General features: G+C 42.4%; 1 protein-coding gene across 8 annotated transcripts in view; it reads right to left on the bottom strand.

The window, feature by feature from the left end:
• Positions 1 to 655: 655 nt before the first annotated feature.
• The window catches only part of CDH10 (cadherin 10), a 410,273-nt gene continuing 397,307 nt past the window's right edge, over positions 656 to 13,621 (bottom strand). For 6 of the 8 annotated variants that reach the window (XM_081873036.1, XM_081873030.1, XM_081873031.1 and 3 more), the window contains exons 8-12: positions 12,639 to 12,775; positions 11,595 to 11,716; positions 7,464 to 7,572; positions 5,763 to 6,014; positions 656 to 2,135 (exon numbers count right to left, since the gene is read on the bottom strand). In XM_081873036.1, the coding sequence (XP_081729162.1) occupies positions 1,642 to 2,135; positions 5,763 to 6,014; positions 7,464 to 7,572; positions 11,595 to 11,716; positions 12,639 to 12,775 (1,114 nt within the window). In that variant the 3' untranslated portion in view covers positions 656 to 1,641. Of the gene's footprint in view, positions 2,136 to 5,762; positions 6,015 to 6,382; positions 7,353 to 7,384; positions 7,573 to 11,594; positions 11,717 to 12,638; positions 12,776 to 13,621 lie in introns of those variants that run through there. The other 2 variants (XM_081873034.1, XM_081873037.1) reach the window with 2 other exon arrangements.

Raw genomic sequence — 13,621 nt, 5'->3', positions numbered from 1 at the left:
GGGCCATTATTTGAGATGGCTTCTTATATTGGTTAAATAATGGGATCCCATTTTTTCACTTCCTTCATACCAGATTCCCTTGTGGAAGAGCTAAAGTGTAACCATTTCCAGGCAAAATGGTCGAGTCAGACCAGCGATTAAATTGGGTTTTGATCCTAATCCTATATCCATTATTTGCCTGGCAGTAAGTCCCACTGCAATGCATAGAACTGCACTTAAGCTAACATTGCAGTATAACTAGTATACAGCCACTAGCTGTATTGCATGAATTTTTTTGCATAGTTATAATGGGATACACATAAACTCACATACATTAGATGGTAGGGATTGAGTGGGAGTCAGCTTCAAAATGAGGTTGCAATTCCTTAATATTTTCAAGGTCAGTGATTCTATTTTTCTTCATAGATATAGATATATCTATCTGCTGAAATTTCCCATTGAGTTCCATGGGGCTTATGTGCACCTAATTGCAGCTGCTATTGGATGAGTTCTGTTTTACACTATGATTTTATGCTTGGATTATATTGTATTTAAATATTTGCGAGCTCCTTGGAAGGACAAGTGGTCCAGAAATAACAAAATAAATGTGTATAAAAGCACAACCCTCTAAACTGATAAAAGGCCATGTTCTTAATAAATCAGGCAGGCAACAATATCGTTATAAAACTGGTTTATTTCTTAAAAATAAATACAAAAATATAAATATAAAACATTGGCAGATAGAATCTGATGAAATGAAGTTGCACAAAGTTTTTTTTTTCTTTTTTAAACCAGCTGCATATCACATTAACACCACGTGTATATTTTCAGGGAAATTTGTAATGTACAGAATAGGGACATATGTTTTCTTCTTCTTCCAGGGCCACAATCTCTAAAAAGAAGTGCACAGAGGTTCTGTGCATTCATTTTAATTGCTTTTCACGTCCTTTTTCAGAAATTGCACAAACAGAACCCACAAACTAGAAGTGCCACTGAAATTTCACCTATAGCAAAATTCAAAGAATTTATTAGAAAATCTGATGGGTTTTGCACACTGGGCTGTTATTCAGAAGATTAATTTTTTTGTAACAGAAAAAGAAGCCCCTTGTTTTCTAGGCATGCCGATTCTGGGGAAAATGCTCTCTATGCAAGATTTTGGAAACCTCTCCAGGGGTCTTGTGTGGGCAGTTCCTGAAAAAGAAATAAAATTCTAAGGAAAAACATAGGAGTGCATGTGGAACGTGCATTCATGACCCTCTGTGGATCACGGTCTGGGTCTTTTAAAAAAGCTGTATTTGCAAGTGTAGAACATGTATTTAATGAAAGCAACTCAAATCTATGGTTGCTTGGGAGATTATAAACCTGCACAAAAGTAGTGTATCCTTTATTTCATAAATTGGACCACACTGAATTTCAATAGCTTTGGCTTTTGGAAAGGGGTTAAATAAAATGCTGTATATATTCCATGTGACATTCTACGAGAAAGAATAAAGGACATCAATGAGCAAATTCGAAACGAAACGAGAAAGAAAGGAAAGGAAAAAAACCCATTGTGCTGAGTGGCAGGAAAAAGTTCCTGAACATCAAATATTGTCACGTGGAGAAGGTGTCTGTAAAGTTACTTCCTCTCAAATGAACAAAAACTGTATATCCTACGGTCGGTTAGGAAGTGTCTTTATCACTTTCGCCTCCACCATACATCTCAGCAAGCTTATTAAACCGAGGCCCCCATTCCTTGAGGTAATCATAGTTTTGGTCTCCCTCAGTAGTGCCAGACTCTAAAGAACTCAAGGATTCAGCTATAGAATCATTTCCTTCATAGGCGTAAGTTGCCAGGGAATCGTACGGTGGCGCAGAGGGGTCATTATCATGCTCTTTCAACCTTTGGTTAATGAAATCCCGGACATCCGTGTTATCTGGGGCAGAAGGAGTCCTCCGTGGTATAAATAATGTTTCCGGGATGATATCTCGGCGTAGCTTCTTATCTTCGATAGCCGCAGGATTCCTCAGTGTGCCAATATCAAAAGCCTGTGTGTCTTCTTCTCCACCACCTTCATCATTATAACTCACAATGTTGTCTCTGATATCTTCCTTAGACAAGATCAGAGGCTCTTTCTTTCGCTGCCTCTTTAGAGCCGCAAACAGCACCACTATAACTTGGAAAAAAGAAAGAACACAATTAAGAAGGAATTGCAGTTTGTGATACTAACAAACATGTCTGTCATATCCATCTTTGTTATTATTATTATTACTATTTTTCACCAGCTCAGTGCAAGACTTCAGCCATGCTCTATTTGGTAATACAGTGGTACCTCGGTTTTCAAACGTAATCCATTCCAGAACACCATTCAAGTTGTGAAATGTTCAAAAACTGAAAACTCAATAGCCGACAGCTAGGCCTCAGGATCTTGCACTCAGCGGAAGCCACGTGGCATATTCAACTTCCAAGGTGTGTTCGAAAACCGAAGCATTTACTTCCGGGTTTACGGCGTTTGAAAACTGAAATGTTCGTCAACTGAGATGTTTGAAAACCAAGGTACCACTGTACTCTATGATGTATTTGGCATCCTGTATCAAATCAGCACACTGTTGTTGTGTGTTTTTATACCAAATATATGAATATTGGACCATATTGTTTCTAAAGTCATGTGCCCAGCCATGCACTCGCCAAAGGTCTGTCCTTCTTTGGAGAATTGAATGTGCAGCAGAGACTGCCATGCCTTTAAGAAATATGGTTTATTAGCCTTTTTACACCCTCAGTCTGCATGGAGGGAGTCCAGATCTCATGGTATGGTCATTTCAAGAGGCAGCAGGGCAAGCAGCCTCCCCCAAAGATGGATCTCAACTCTTCTTCCTGCTTTTTCTTCCCAGAAACCCTTTTCCTGTCCCCTCAAACATACACCCCACCCCCTTGGTAACATCTCACTCCCCAGTGGGCCATCAACACCTTTTGTCATGTTATCAAGTTTGCTCTTCAGCCAGCCAGCCAGGCTGGTTTGCGTAAGCCAGCCCAGGAATTCCCTACCTGGCACAGTTCTGCACTTTAATCCATATCCCGATTAGTTGAAACCCTGGCATGTATGGGGTTTGGGGGCATTACCCCCTTAAATCTATAACAATATTAATCTATGTGCAACCATTGCTAGAAACCTACCAAGAAACATCGTGGGGGATTTGTAATCCTGACCCTTGACGTCCAGAATAGATGAAATGAGAACATATGAAATTCCTTGGATGAATCAAACCAAGAAGGTCAATCTGTTTGGTTTTTTACCGCAATACTTCTGGAAACTCACAGGAAGGGTGTGAGGTTTCATTATTTATTATTTATTGCTCTAGCAATGAAGATGTTGTTATGCATTTGCAAGGGCGCAAGACTCTCCTAAATTTAGTGAAGGGTAGAATTTGGCAAATATTTAGATTATGAAGGGAAGATGCCAGGCCAATGAAAAACGCAGGTTGAACCAATTCTTCTGTTCAGAAGATTGCTGACAGTGATGCCATTAAGAACCCAAAGGCAGCTAAGCACTGAACCATTAAGAACACTTGACTGTGTAGATGCCGTCCTTCTTCCCAGCTGAGAAGTGGACAGTAACAGAAGAACTGAGAGGGTGAAGTTACCAGGGGTAACAGGGTGTTTGGAATCAAGTTTGCTGAAGCTATGAGAGGAACAACGAGAGGCACTCTTGCGGTGTAATGTTCTCCATGCCCTCCACCAAATCTCAGGTTGTAAATATGTGTAAAAATAAACCATATTTCATAAAGACAAGGCAGTCTCCTCTGTGCCTCATTCCCAAGAAACACAAACCCAGGTTAACTGCCAAGACCCCTAAAATATGGCTTCTGCTCGGCAGAGATTGGGGTGGCCTGTAACAAGGTATTTATTCTGAACGTGAATGGTCCTCTTAGCTATCCTAACAGCTGTTGAGAGTTCTATCCCCCTTGAATAAGACTAAACATTTTTTTTAAAAAAAAAAAAATCATCTGTATGCCATCACTGCATATTTTGGTCGTGAATTCCTTAAATTACTTATGCATTATTTGAAAGAATTTCCTTTTGTCTGCCCAGAACCTACGGCAAGTGCACTTTAACCAAATACTGAAAACAGTCTGCCCAAAATAGCCTTCTTCTTTTTTAGTGCTATAGACAGTAAAATGCAACGCTTAACTAATGCTTCCTTTGTTCTTTTGCTTCGAAAAGTAGCTGCTAATTGTCATTTCAAACTTGACAGCTGTTCTTTGACATATCCCATCTCGTTTCCCTCAGATCTGCTTGCTGAAGCAGGAACTATGCCTTCTTTTGAGGAAAGAAGTGACAGCAAAGCTAATTGGAAATCCACAGTTTTAAAAAAAAGTTTAATTGACCCCATAATCCCTATTAAAGAGTGTACTATTTTCAGCTAGGGTGGCTTGGTGGGGCTGTGTTGCGCACCTGACCTCTGTGTGGCTGAGTCACTGCAGTGTACTGGGATGGTAAGGAGGGGACCAGGATGGAAGAAAGGTTTTTGCAATGCAAATTTGCCAGCAGAGCCATTCACCTTTCTACTGGCACCATTTCCCCTCCCCAAAGCGCTGCAATTGGTTCCACCAGCCAGCAGTAAGGTAAGCAGCATAGCTTCACCGTGAAATCTGCTGCTGACTATTTTAAGTCTTTCACTCATTTCTTCCTACGTTGCACAATTTGTTTATGCGGATAAAGTATTCCTAATTTAGGCCAAAAAATGCCCTGGAAGTTTATTTTAAAGGAGGGGGTAGGAAACTTAGGATATTTTTTATTTTGTTAAAGAAAGACAGAGAGAGAATAACAGAACTCCACTCAAGCTTGTTATCTCCAAAGAGTAGAGGCTGATTCACACTTTTAATTCAATTTCCTCTTTTCTTTTTTAAGGTATGGCAGCATTTATTCTCGTCTGCTCTTTCCTTTACTCTCTAATGCAAAAGTTCCCCTTGTAAAAAATGAGGTGCTCGATTCACCAAATGATTCGGAAATAAATGCGTGAATCTTGGAAGAGGCACACTTTTTACTCTATGTGAAGCTCTCCAGAGAGGTAATGGTGTGTGCATATTTTATATCTATATATAGCTTTAATTCTATGAATGTTCAATTGGGTTTTTTTAAGTTGTTCCTATTTTTTCAGTATGTAGCTTTGATTATTAATGTCCTGGGACAAAAATGCCTCAAATTTGATGCCTGTGGGTACCACATCACCCTTGCTTCCCACCAAGGCCCCTAGACCCTCTCATTTTTTTGTTAAATAGGGATGTTCTTCAGTTTTACTTTTTGTTGTTGCTTGGTTGGGGTTTTTTGGTGGTGGAGATGTTGCCTGTTTCACTCATTCATTCATTTGCTTTATTTGCTTTTCTTGCCCTGTATAAATGTATTGCCTGTTGTTTGGGCTGGTTCTGAGCACCGCCAGTTTTTCTTCTTCTATGAAATGGGTGTTTTGTGGTGCCCACAGCAGTTGCCTAGATTTCCTAATGTGCCCATGCACCTGACAAAAAGGTTGGCAATCTCTGGAGCAGCAGCTTGCAAGCTGGAACGTGCTGAAGTGGTTATGCAGTTTCGACTTCATCTGTGCCGATAAGATAATATTGTACCCTAATCCAATTTCAGGGACAATCAGTGTATCAATTTGATTACTGAAAGGTGGTGACAAGTACGTAAGGCTAAAAAAAAAAAAAAAAAAAAAAAAAAAAGACTGCAGGATGCAGCTTGGCAGGGCCTAATATCTCTTTATAGTGCCATTTCATTTAGCAAAGAGTAGCGTTCCCCTGCAACTTACCTAGGAGAATAATGATGCAGAGCAGAATGGCAATGAGCGCTCCTGTGCTAAGACCCGCTGGAAGGAGCAAAGCTTCAGCATTGCAAGACTGCATGTTCCCCCGGCTGTCGCAGGCGCACACCCGAATAGTCAGTGTGCCAGTGCTGCTTTGGATGGGGTAGTCGTTGTCGGAGATCACCACTGGCAGAAGGTAAGTACTGATTTCATGCCGGCTAAAGCCATTCCTTCTCGTTAAAATCCGGGCAGTGTTATCTAGACCAGTTAGCCACAAACAATGTGCACATTACAACAAAACCACAGAGCTATGCACTCAGTGTTACATTAGCAGAACTTGAACAGACTTCCCATTAAATATTTCCCCTGAAGCAAGCAGTCAGCTATCTTGTGTGTGCAGCCTTCTGACCCAAAGCCACAGTTCCATTTTATTGACATTTCCCCTTGCCATTGTCTTTTAAATGAAGAACAAAACCCCCCACAAGTTTGTCATTAATAAAGCGAGCTAGCATGAATAATATTCAAGGCCATCAATGTTCCCCTCCATTTCCCCTTCACTCAAAAGTACCGGTTTGTTTCCTTAATGAGCAATTGTGTTTTTTTTTTTGTTGTTGTTGTCCCCTAACAGGAACTGAGTGGTGTGGGACATGGGATATGACTCCATAATCGCTGCATCATAGACAAAATGCAAAGAAAACCCCAAGAAATGTCTAGCTAACCCCATAGACAATCTGAATTATTGAAGGTGCACACTAGTGAAGGAACGTTTTCTGGATTAAGCTAGGTAGATGACAGATATCCATTATTGGATCTCTCATCTCTGAAAAAAATGGTGGCTGATGTGCTGCTGGGGGATGGATCTATCATTGACTATAGTACATGATGATTAATCGCAAGCAAGAACAGTATACATTCACTGATCACACACTAGGTGAGACTCTGCCATCATACCCTGCTTGTGGGTGTCTCAGAAAACAAAAAGTAAAGTAAAGGTAAAGGACCCCTGAACAGTTAAGTCCAGTCAAGGCGACTATGGAGTTGTAGCACTCATCTCACATTCAGGCCAAAGGAAGCCAGCATTTGTCCACAGGCAGCTTTCCGGGTCATGTGGCCAGCGTGACTAAACTGCTTCTGGCGCAACGGAACACCATGACGGAAACCGGAGCACAAGGAAATGCCCTTTACCTTCCCACTGCAGCAGTACCTATGTATTTATCTACTTGCACTGGAGTGCTTTCAAACTGCTAGGTTGTAAGGAGATGGGACAGAGTGATGGGAGCTCATCCGTTGCAGGGAATTCAAACCACTGACCTTCTGACTGGCAAGCCCAAGAAGCTCAGTGGTTTAAACCCAGGGGGTCTCAGAGGCACCCAGCTGGACACTGTTGGAAATTAAATGCTTGAGTAGGTGGACAAGCCCACCATTTTGCTACTACAAAAATCATTGTGGAATGGAAAATAAGAGTTTGTCTGGAGCTAATCTACAGCAACTTGAAATGACGGGGTAGGTTTTGCTCTAGAGCACTGTTCTGTGGTTCAGTGGGCCAGAATAGTGCCTATCTGTCCTTTGAAAATGAGTTGAAACATGTCTTTATTTCTATGCCATGCTTCTGAACCCAGTTACCTAACTACACAAAAATGGGAATACTCCGGAAATGTGCACAAAGAATCACTCATCTCACATCCTGAAATGTCTTATTCATTATACCTTCATTGTCCTGGACTGTGAAATTTGGATTAACAGCAGCTAAACTGAAGAAAAACTTTTGTCCTCCGAGGGGATCATCTTTGTCAACTGCACTTATGGTTTGTATTAGCTGCAGAGAAGGGCAAGGAAAAACAAGTTGACATTTGTGAGAAGTTTGTCTGATTGCTCTGAGAAGTACAAGTGGCCTTGAAGGACGCTTTCAAAATATGTTTCTGTGTTTGCATGGTACGTAACATTTATCTACCCCAAACAACACAGTAAAGTCAAATGCACATTACATTGTTTACTTGGTTTCTTTTTATTCCCCAGAGCTTTAGTTGGCAACTGGAGGCCCAGGGGCCAAATCTGGCTTCAGAAAACTTTGTATTTTGCCCCATATCCTTTATGGTCTCTCTCTCCCCCCCCCCCCCTATTATTCACTTGAGCTGCTTTCTTCCAAAAGGAGATATAGGCAAATAACTCTTTAATCTATCTTCCTGCAGTGGGAACACGTATGACACGTTTGGATAGTTTATCCTTGCCCCATCTCCCACAATGTTATGCTTTTCAACTCCTCTGCACAAGAAAACAGATGGGGAAATGTAGTGGGAATGCCTAAGGGAAGGACTTGGGCTACCATGATTCATCTTTATGCAAATCAACTCCAGATTTATCTTAACTATGATTTACTGAAACAAACCAACTTCAAACTGTGATTTATGAAGCCAACCTGTTTCAACAAGCCATAAGCTGAGATTAATCACAGTTTAGGCTTCACATGTAACACTAAATGGCGGTAAAATGAAAATTTCCTCTCTCCTCCTTGTGGCTGCATTGAAAAAGGAGAGGGAAAGTGAGAGTAAATGAAATCAAGCCTTAGTCACATAATAATAAACCATGGTTGAACGTTCTATTCAAATGATTTTGTTATGTCAGAACCTAAACAAACTGCAATTAATCTTAATTGTGAATTAGGGAAACAAGCCAACTTTAAACATTGATTTTCAATTCTGGTTTGTCCCCCTATACCATACTTGAGGTTCAGCTAACCACAGTTTCCGGTTCATTCATAATTATAAACCATGGTTAACTCAAATCAGAAGGAAAAGCTTCTGGCCTTTTTGCAACCCCAGCAATGGAACTCAGTGGGTGATATTGGGCCATTAGCTGTCTTTCAGCCTAATTTAGCACATAGGATTACTGTGAAGATAAAATGAAGAGAAGGAGAATCATGTGTGCCACTTTGTGCTCCTTAGAGGCAAGACAGGATAGAAAAGTAATCAATAAATGCATAACTCCCAACTAAATCAATATGGAAGAGGAAATTAAAAAGTCTTTGCCTATTTATCCATTTGGGAAGAATGCAGTTGTGGACACAGTCAAATGCTACAGACTCTTTAGCCTTTGTTCAGTTCAAAATATGAAATCTGTAGAAAATTAGTTGTAAACCAGAAAAATCAAAAAGCTTTTTTCTGCCCCGCACAGGTATGTGACTTGCAATTTGTTCTGTAGCCTGGCCATGCGTATCGAATTCAGCAGGCATGGCATAAACTTATGACCTCAAATGTGGCATGGGAAGTAATGTAAATACATCTAAATTTTACTCTATTTGTCACCCTATATTTGAGAGCTTATATTGGGGTTTGGCTAAAGCAGCGGTTCTCAACCTGTGGGTCCCCAGATGTTGTTGGACTACAACTTCCATCATCCCTGAGCTCTGGCCTTGCTAGCTGGGGGTGATGGGAGTTGTAGTCCAACAACATCTGGGGACTCACAGGTTGAGAAAGGCTGGGCTAAAGGAATCCAAGGTGCTACCCTAGATGTTGATGGCTGGAGGATGCAGTCTGTTCTCACTACACATGAACTCAGGGGCGATGTGTCCCTTTTCACCATCTGAGGTGAAATGAGAAAGTGCTGCTCTCTGCCAGCCTCCCCTGCCATTGTGCCCCATCCCCTATTTCCACCATTGCCAGGGAGTGCCCCCACTCTAGCCAAACTTGGCAAGAGCTGAGGGGTCCTCAAAACATTGCCTCTTGTCTTCTCCACCCAGGGGCAGGGGCAAAGATGAGCAGCAAAACTGTGCATACGGATGCCTCCCTCTCACCAGTGAGAAGTGGGTGTTCCACCAGCAGCACCATCAGTGATGCAGGTGGGACAATGCCATGGGCTTCCACCACCTGAAGCAGGTGCTTTCTCATTGGTGGGCTGACTCTGGGCTGAGTAAAAAGGGAGATGGTTGCTCTTTCTGGCTTCAGGGTGCTGCTAAAGTCACATGACATCACCCCGAGGACAGAGAGTGTGGGGCCATTTTTTCCTGTCCCCAACCTGCCTGCTGCTCTGTCTGCATGGGGAGTGGGTGGCCGGCTAATACTAATACTACTACTAATACTACTACTAATAATTTATTATTTATACCCCGCCCATCTGGCTGGGTTTCCCCAGCCACTTTGGGCGGCTTTCAACAGAACATTAAAATATAATAACCTATTAAACATTAAAAGCTTCCCTAAACAGGGCTGCCTTCAGATGATATTACAGTGCATGCCTTAGCTGCTGACAGAAAGTGCCTGGCAGCGTAAATGAAAATGGCGAGTCGAGGGAGAAGTTTGTCAAATTCCCCCTCACCCTTTCTGAGCAGAAAATTCTGGCTCAGCCTCCGATAGAAGTAAACCCTGTGGAAGGATGGAGCACAAAATCTTCCCTTAGATACTCCTCTGCTCCCCTCTGACACGAAACATACCGTATTTTTCGCCCTATAGGACGCACCGTCCCATAAGGCGCACCTAGTTTTTTTGGGGGGGAAATAAAGAGGGGGAAATTTGTTTTTTCCCCAGGCACGGGGCTGGGGCGGGGGAAGCCCGAGCTTCCCCGACCCCAGCCCCCAGAACAGGCAACTCTCCGCAAGCAGCCCAGTGCAGGGCTCCCGCGCCTTGCGGAGAGGTGCACGAAGTCTGGGCGCGCTGGGCTCAGCGCACCCAGCCTTCGGCATGCAGGCAACTCTCCGCAAGCCACGGGAGCCCAGCACAGGCTCCCACAGCTTGCGGAGATCTGCGGGAAGCCTGGAGAGCGAGAGGGGTCGGTGCGCACCGACGCCTCTCGCTCTCCAGGCTTCAGCAAAAGCCTTCATTCGCCCCATAGGACGCACACACATTTCCCCTTCATTTTTGGAGGGGGAAAAGTGCGTCCTATGGGGCGAAAAATACGGTAATAGAAGCAATGTCACAGTATTCTCCCTGCCAGTTCTGGCAAACCCTTTAAAAAATCCTCCTCCCTAAAGGTGAGGATGTGTGCCCCTCCATCACCCCCACAAAAGTGGAAAAGCAGTTTGGGGGAAGGAGTGATTTGAGCAGAAAAACAGCAGGAAGTGAAAGAGTTAAGGTGTCCCTGTCCTCTCACTCTTCCCATTTTTCTTTCTCCTCAGAAGGCACAATTGTGAGTTGCAAGAAGCCCTAATGGCCGGTACTTTGCCGCTCTTGAAGGCAAAGTCATTTCACATTGATCCGAGTACAGTTCAAAGCGTCTCCTAAAGAGGCAAAGCAAAGCAAATGTTTGTCCTTCTGATGCAAACAACTTTTTATGCTGTTGTGTGATTTGCCCACAGAAAGCCTTTTGAGATAAAAACCGGCATTTGCATAAAAATAGAAGGCTGACAGTGATGTTTTAGAACACTATCCATGTCAAGTCAAAGCGCAATTGAGTTATGTAGCAAAGGATGCTTAAAAAATGATTACAAATTACTGTTTGTAACATATAACACTTTCCTCCATGAAGGCAGCACTGAATGCAATTAAGAGGGTGTTTTTTTAAGGACAAATCTGAGAAAACAACTGAAGAGAAACTGTTTTCTTTTGGGGGGTGGGGGGAGGGAGAAAGGAGCTTGATGTCTTCCGAGCACAAAGCTTCCTTTTGTGGATCTGCAAGAAAGTCATTTGGTAATTTACATGTTGATGTAGCTGGGAAGCATTGCTGTACAAGGCTGGAGTCTGATTTGCTGGCAGCCATTTTCCCCCTTTTCATGTTAAGTTCCCCGAACTGCTCTCAAAAGCAATCTTTCACTCTTAAGGAATAGACACATTATTGTAAATGAATGACTTGGTGCCTGTTCCCATAACAGAACCAAATAGCTTTAAACATTTCCATAAATTGACTTACTTGGCCCGCTCTCGCATTTTCACACACAAAAGTATCATAGAACACAGCAAACTGTGGTGCGTTGTCGTTCACATCCAATATCCGAACGTAAACAGAAACGCGAGTCATCTCTTTGGGGTTATCTGTCAAAGCACGGGGAAATCAGTAATCTTTTTTTAAAAATAGATTCTCTTTTCTATCAGAACTAAACTAGGAGGCCATGGATACATGGCACTTTAAGAACAAAAACGAAAAAAACCCCAGCAGTTTCACTATATGAATTTCTACCAGCTAAGGCAGAATCTTCGATGCCACAACTTCAACACACAGAATTATAGATGACTAAACTAGGAGGTCCTTTAATGTGTTACTCATACTTTTTGAGGGAGAGTCTCACCCTTAGGGGACCCTCTGACAGCATCTGTAGGATGTGGGATCTGCTGCAATCCATGCTCCTCTCGCGCCACTCTGCTCACACAAAAGGTATGTTACAGATAAGTAGCCGTGTTGGTCTGCCATAGTCAAGACAAAATAAAAAAAAATAAAAAATTCCTTCCAGTAGCACCTTAAAGACCAACTAAGTTAGTTCTAGGTATGAGCTTTCGTGTGCATGCACACTTCTTCAGATACACTGAAACAGAAGTCACCAGACCCTTCTTCAGTGTATCTGAAGAAGTGTGCATGCACACGAAAGCTCATACCTAGAACTAACTTAGTTGGTCTTTAAGGTGCTACTGGAATGAATTTTTTTATTTTGTCTTGACAAAAGGTATGGGTGGGGGCCTAGACCATAGCTCCTTCCCAGACCAGCATTGACCTTCCCCTAAACAGAAGCAATTCTGACATGGTGAGAAGCTCCTAAGAGCCTACCTACATGGACTTCTCCAGTGTGGGTCTACCAGTGTCATGAAGGAACGCACACTGCAGCAGCTCCCACATACTGAAGCTTAACATCACATGAGGTACTGGGTCTTCCACATAAATCCAAAGAAAAATGATTTTGCACAATATTCTCTTCTCATGCAAACATGAAGAAAACACTTGCATCAATAGCAATGAGCTTACTGATTTCAGCTGCTATCACACTAAGATTGTGCCACTGTGATATTTCTCGGTCAAGCATCTTGGAAGTATAAATAGATCCATTTCCAGAATGTATGTTGAAGATTCGGTCAAGGTCAGTGTGGCGATCCAAAGAAAACCTAAATTGGATCAAGTAGAGAAAGATTTGCCAACTGCACATTCACCACTTTCATCTTCCTATAAGAAACAGCCATTCCAATTCAGTGTTCAGACAGATGTTGCATCACTGGAGTCGTGGAGCCATTGAGAAGCTCCTGATCCAAATTTTATTCAGACCTATCTCTTCCCAAGATTCTTAAGAAATCATTAAAATCTCTCTGCACACCCCCCCCCCCCATGAGAGTTCCTGAAGCCATTTTGCATGATGGATCATGGACTCGTTGATACAGAAGCACTTCCAATTCTCACTTGTCTATTCTCATGCGTGAAGAAGAAGAACCATGAGGAATGGAGCAGCCCCACAGGCGGCCATCAGAAATGCCTCTGAAATGTTACTGAGTCTATGTTCCCTTTGCTGAAAAAGTATCCAGCTCGTTGACATGTGATACATAAATTGCAATGCTGGGCTCACACCGGTGTTGATATAAAGCCTGCTTCAACTTCTACTGCAGTGATATGTCTGTCTTTGTTCTCTCTGCCTCCTCAACTCTTGAACTGACTATGGTAATTTCCTCCTCAATGTTATTTGCTTCCTTAATCTTTGCTCCCTTTCATTCTTTTCTCTTTTGGTGACAGATCCCTGTTTGCCCTAAACAACAGAAACCCAGTTCCATATAGCCTGTGCACCTTTGGGTTCTGGAGTGTGCATGTGCTTTTAAGATGGAGGTCTTTCTCTATTCTTGATGCTGGCCTTTCTAATAAAGGTTCCATACAAAATGTTCAGAGTATCGATGCCTCAGAGTTGCACTTCCATGAAGAAAGCAACCCAAAGAAGGCGCCAGCATTTTCAGTATGAAAAAGAATTA

The sequence above is a fragment of the Podarcis erhardii genome (genome assembly GCF_964252035.2).
Source record: "Podarcis erhardii genome assembly, chromosome: 8".
Classification (NCBI taxonomy): domain Eukaryota; kingdom Metazoa; phylum Chordata; class Lepidosauria; order Squamata; family Lacertidae; genus Podarcis; species Podarcis erhardii.
This window is presented reverse-complemented; position numbering and strand designations above follow the sequence as displayed.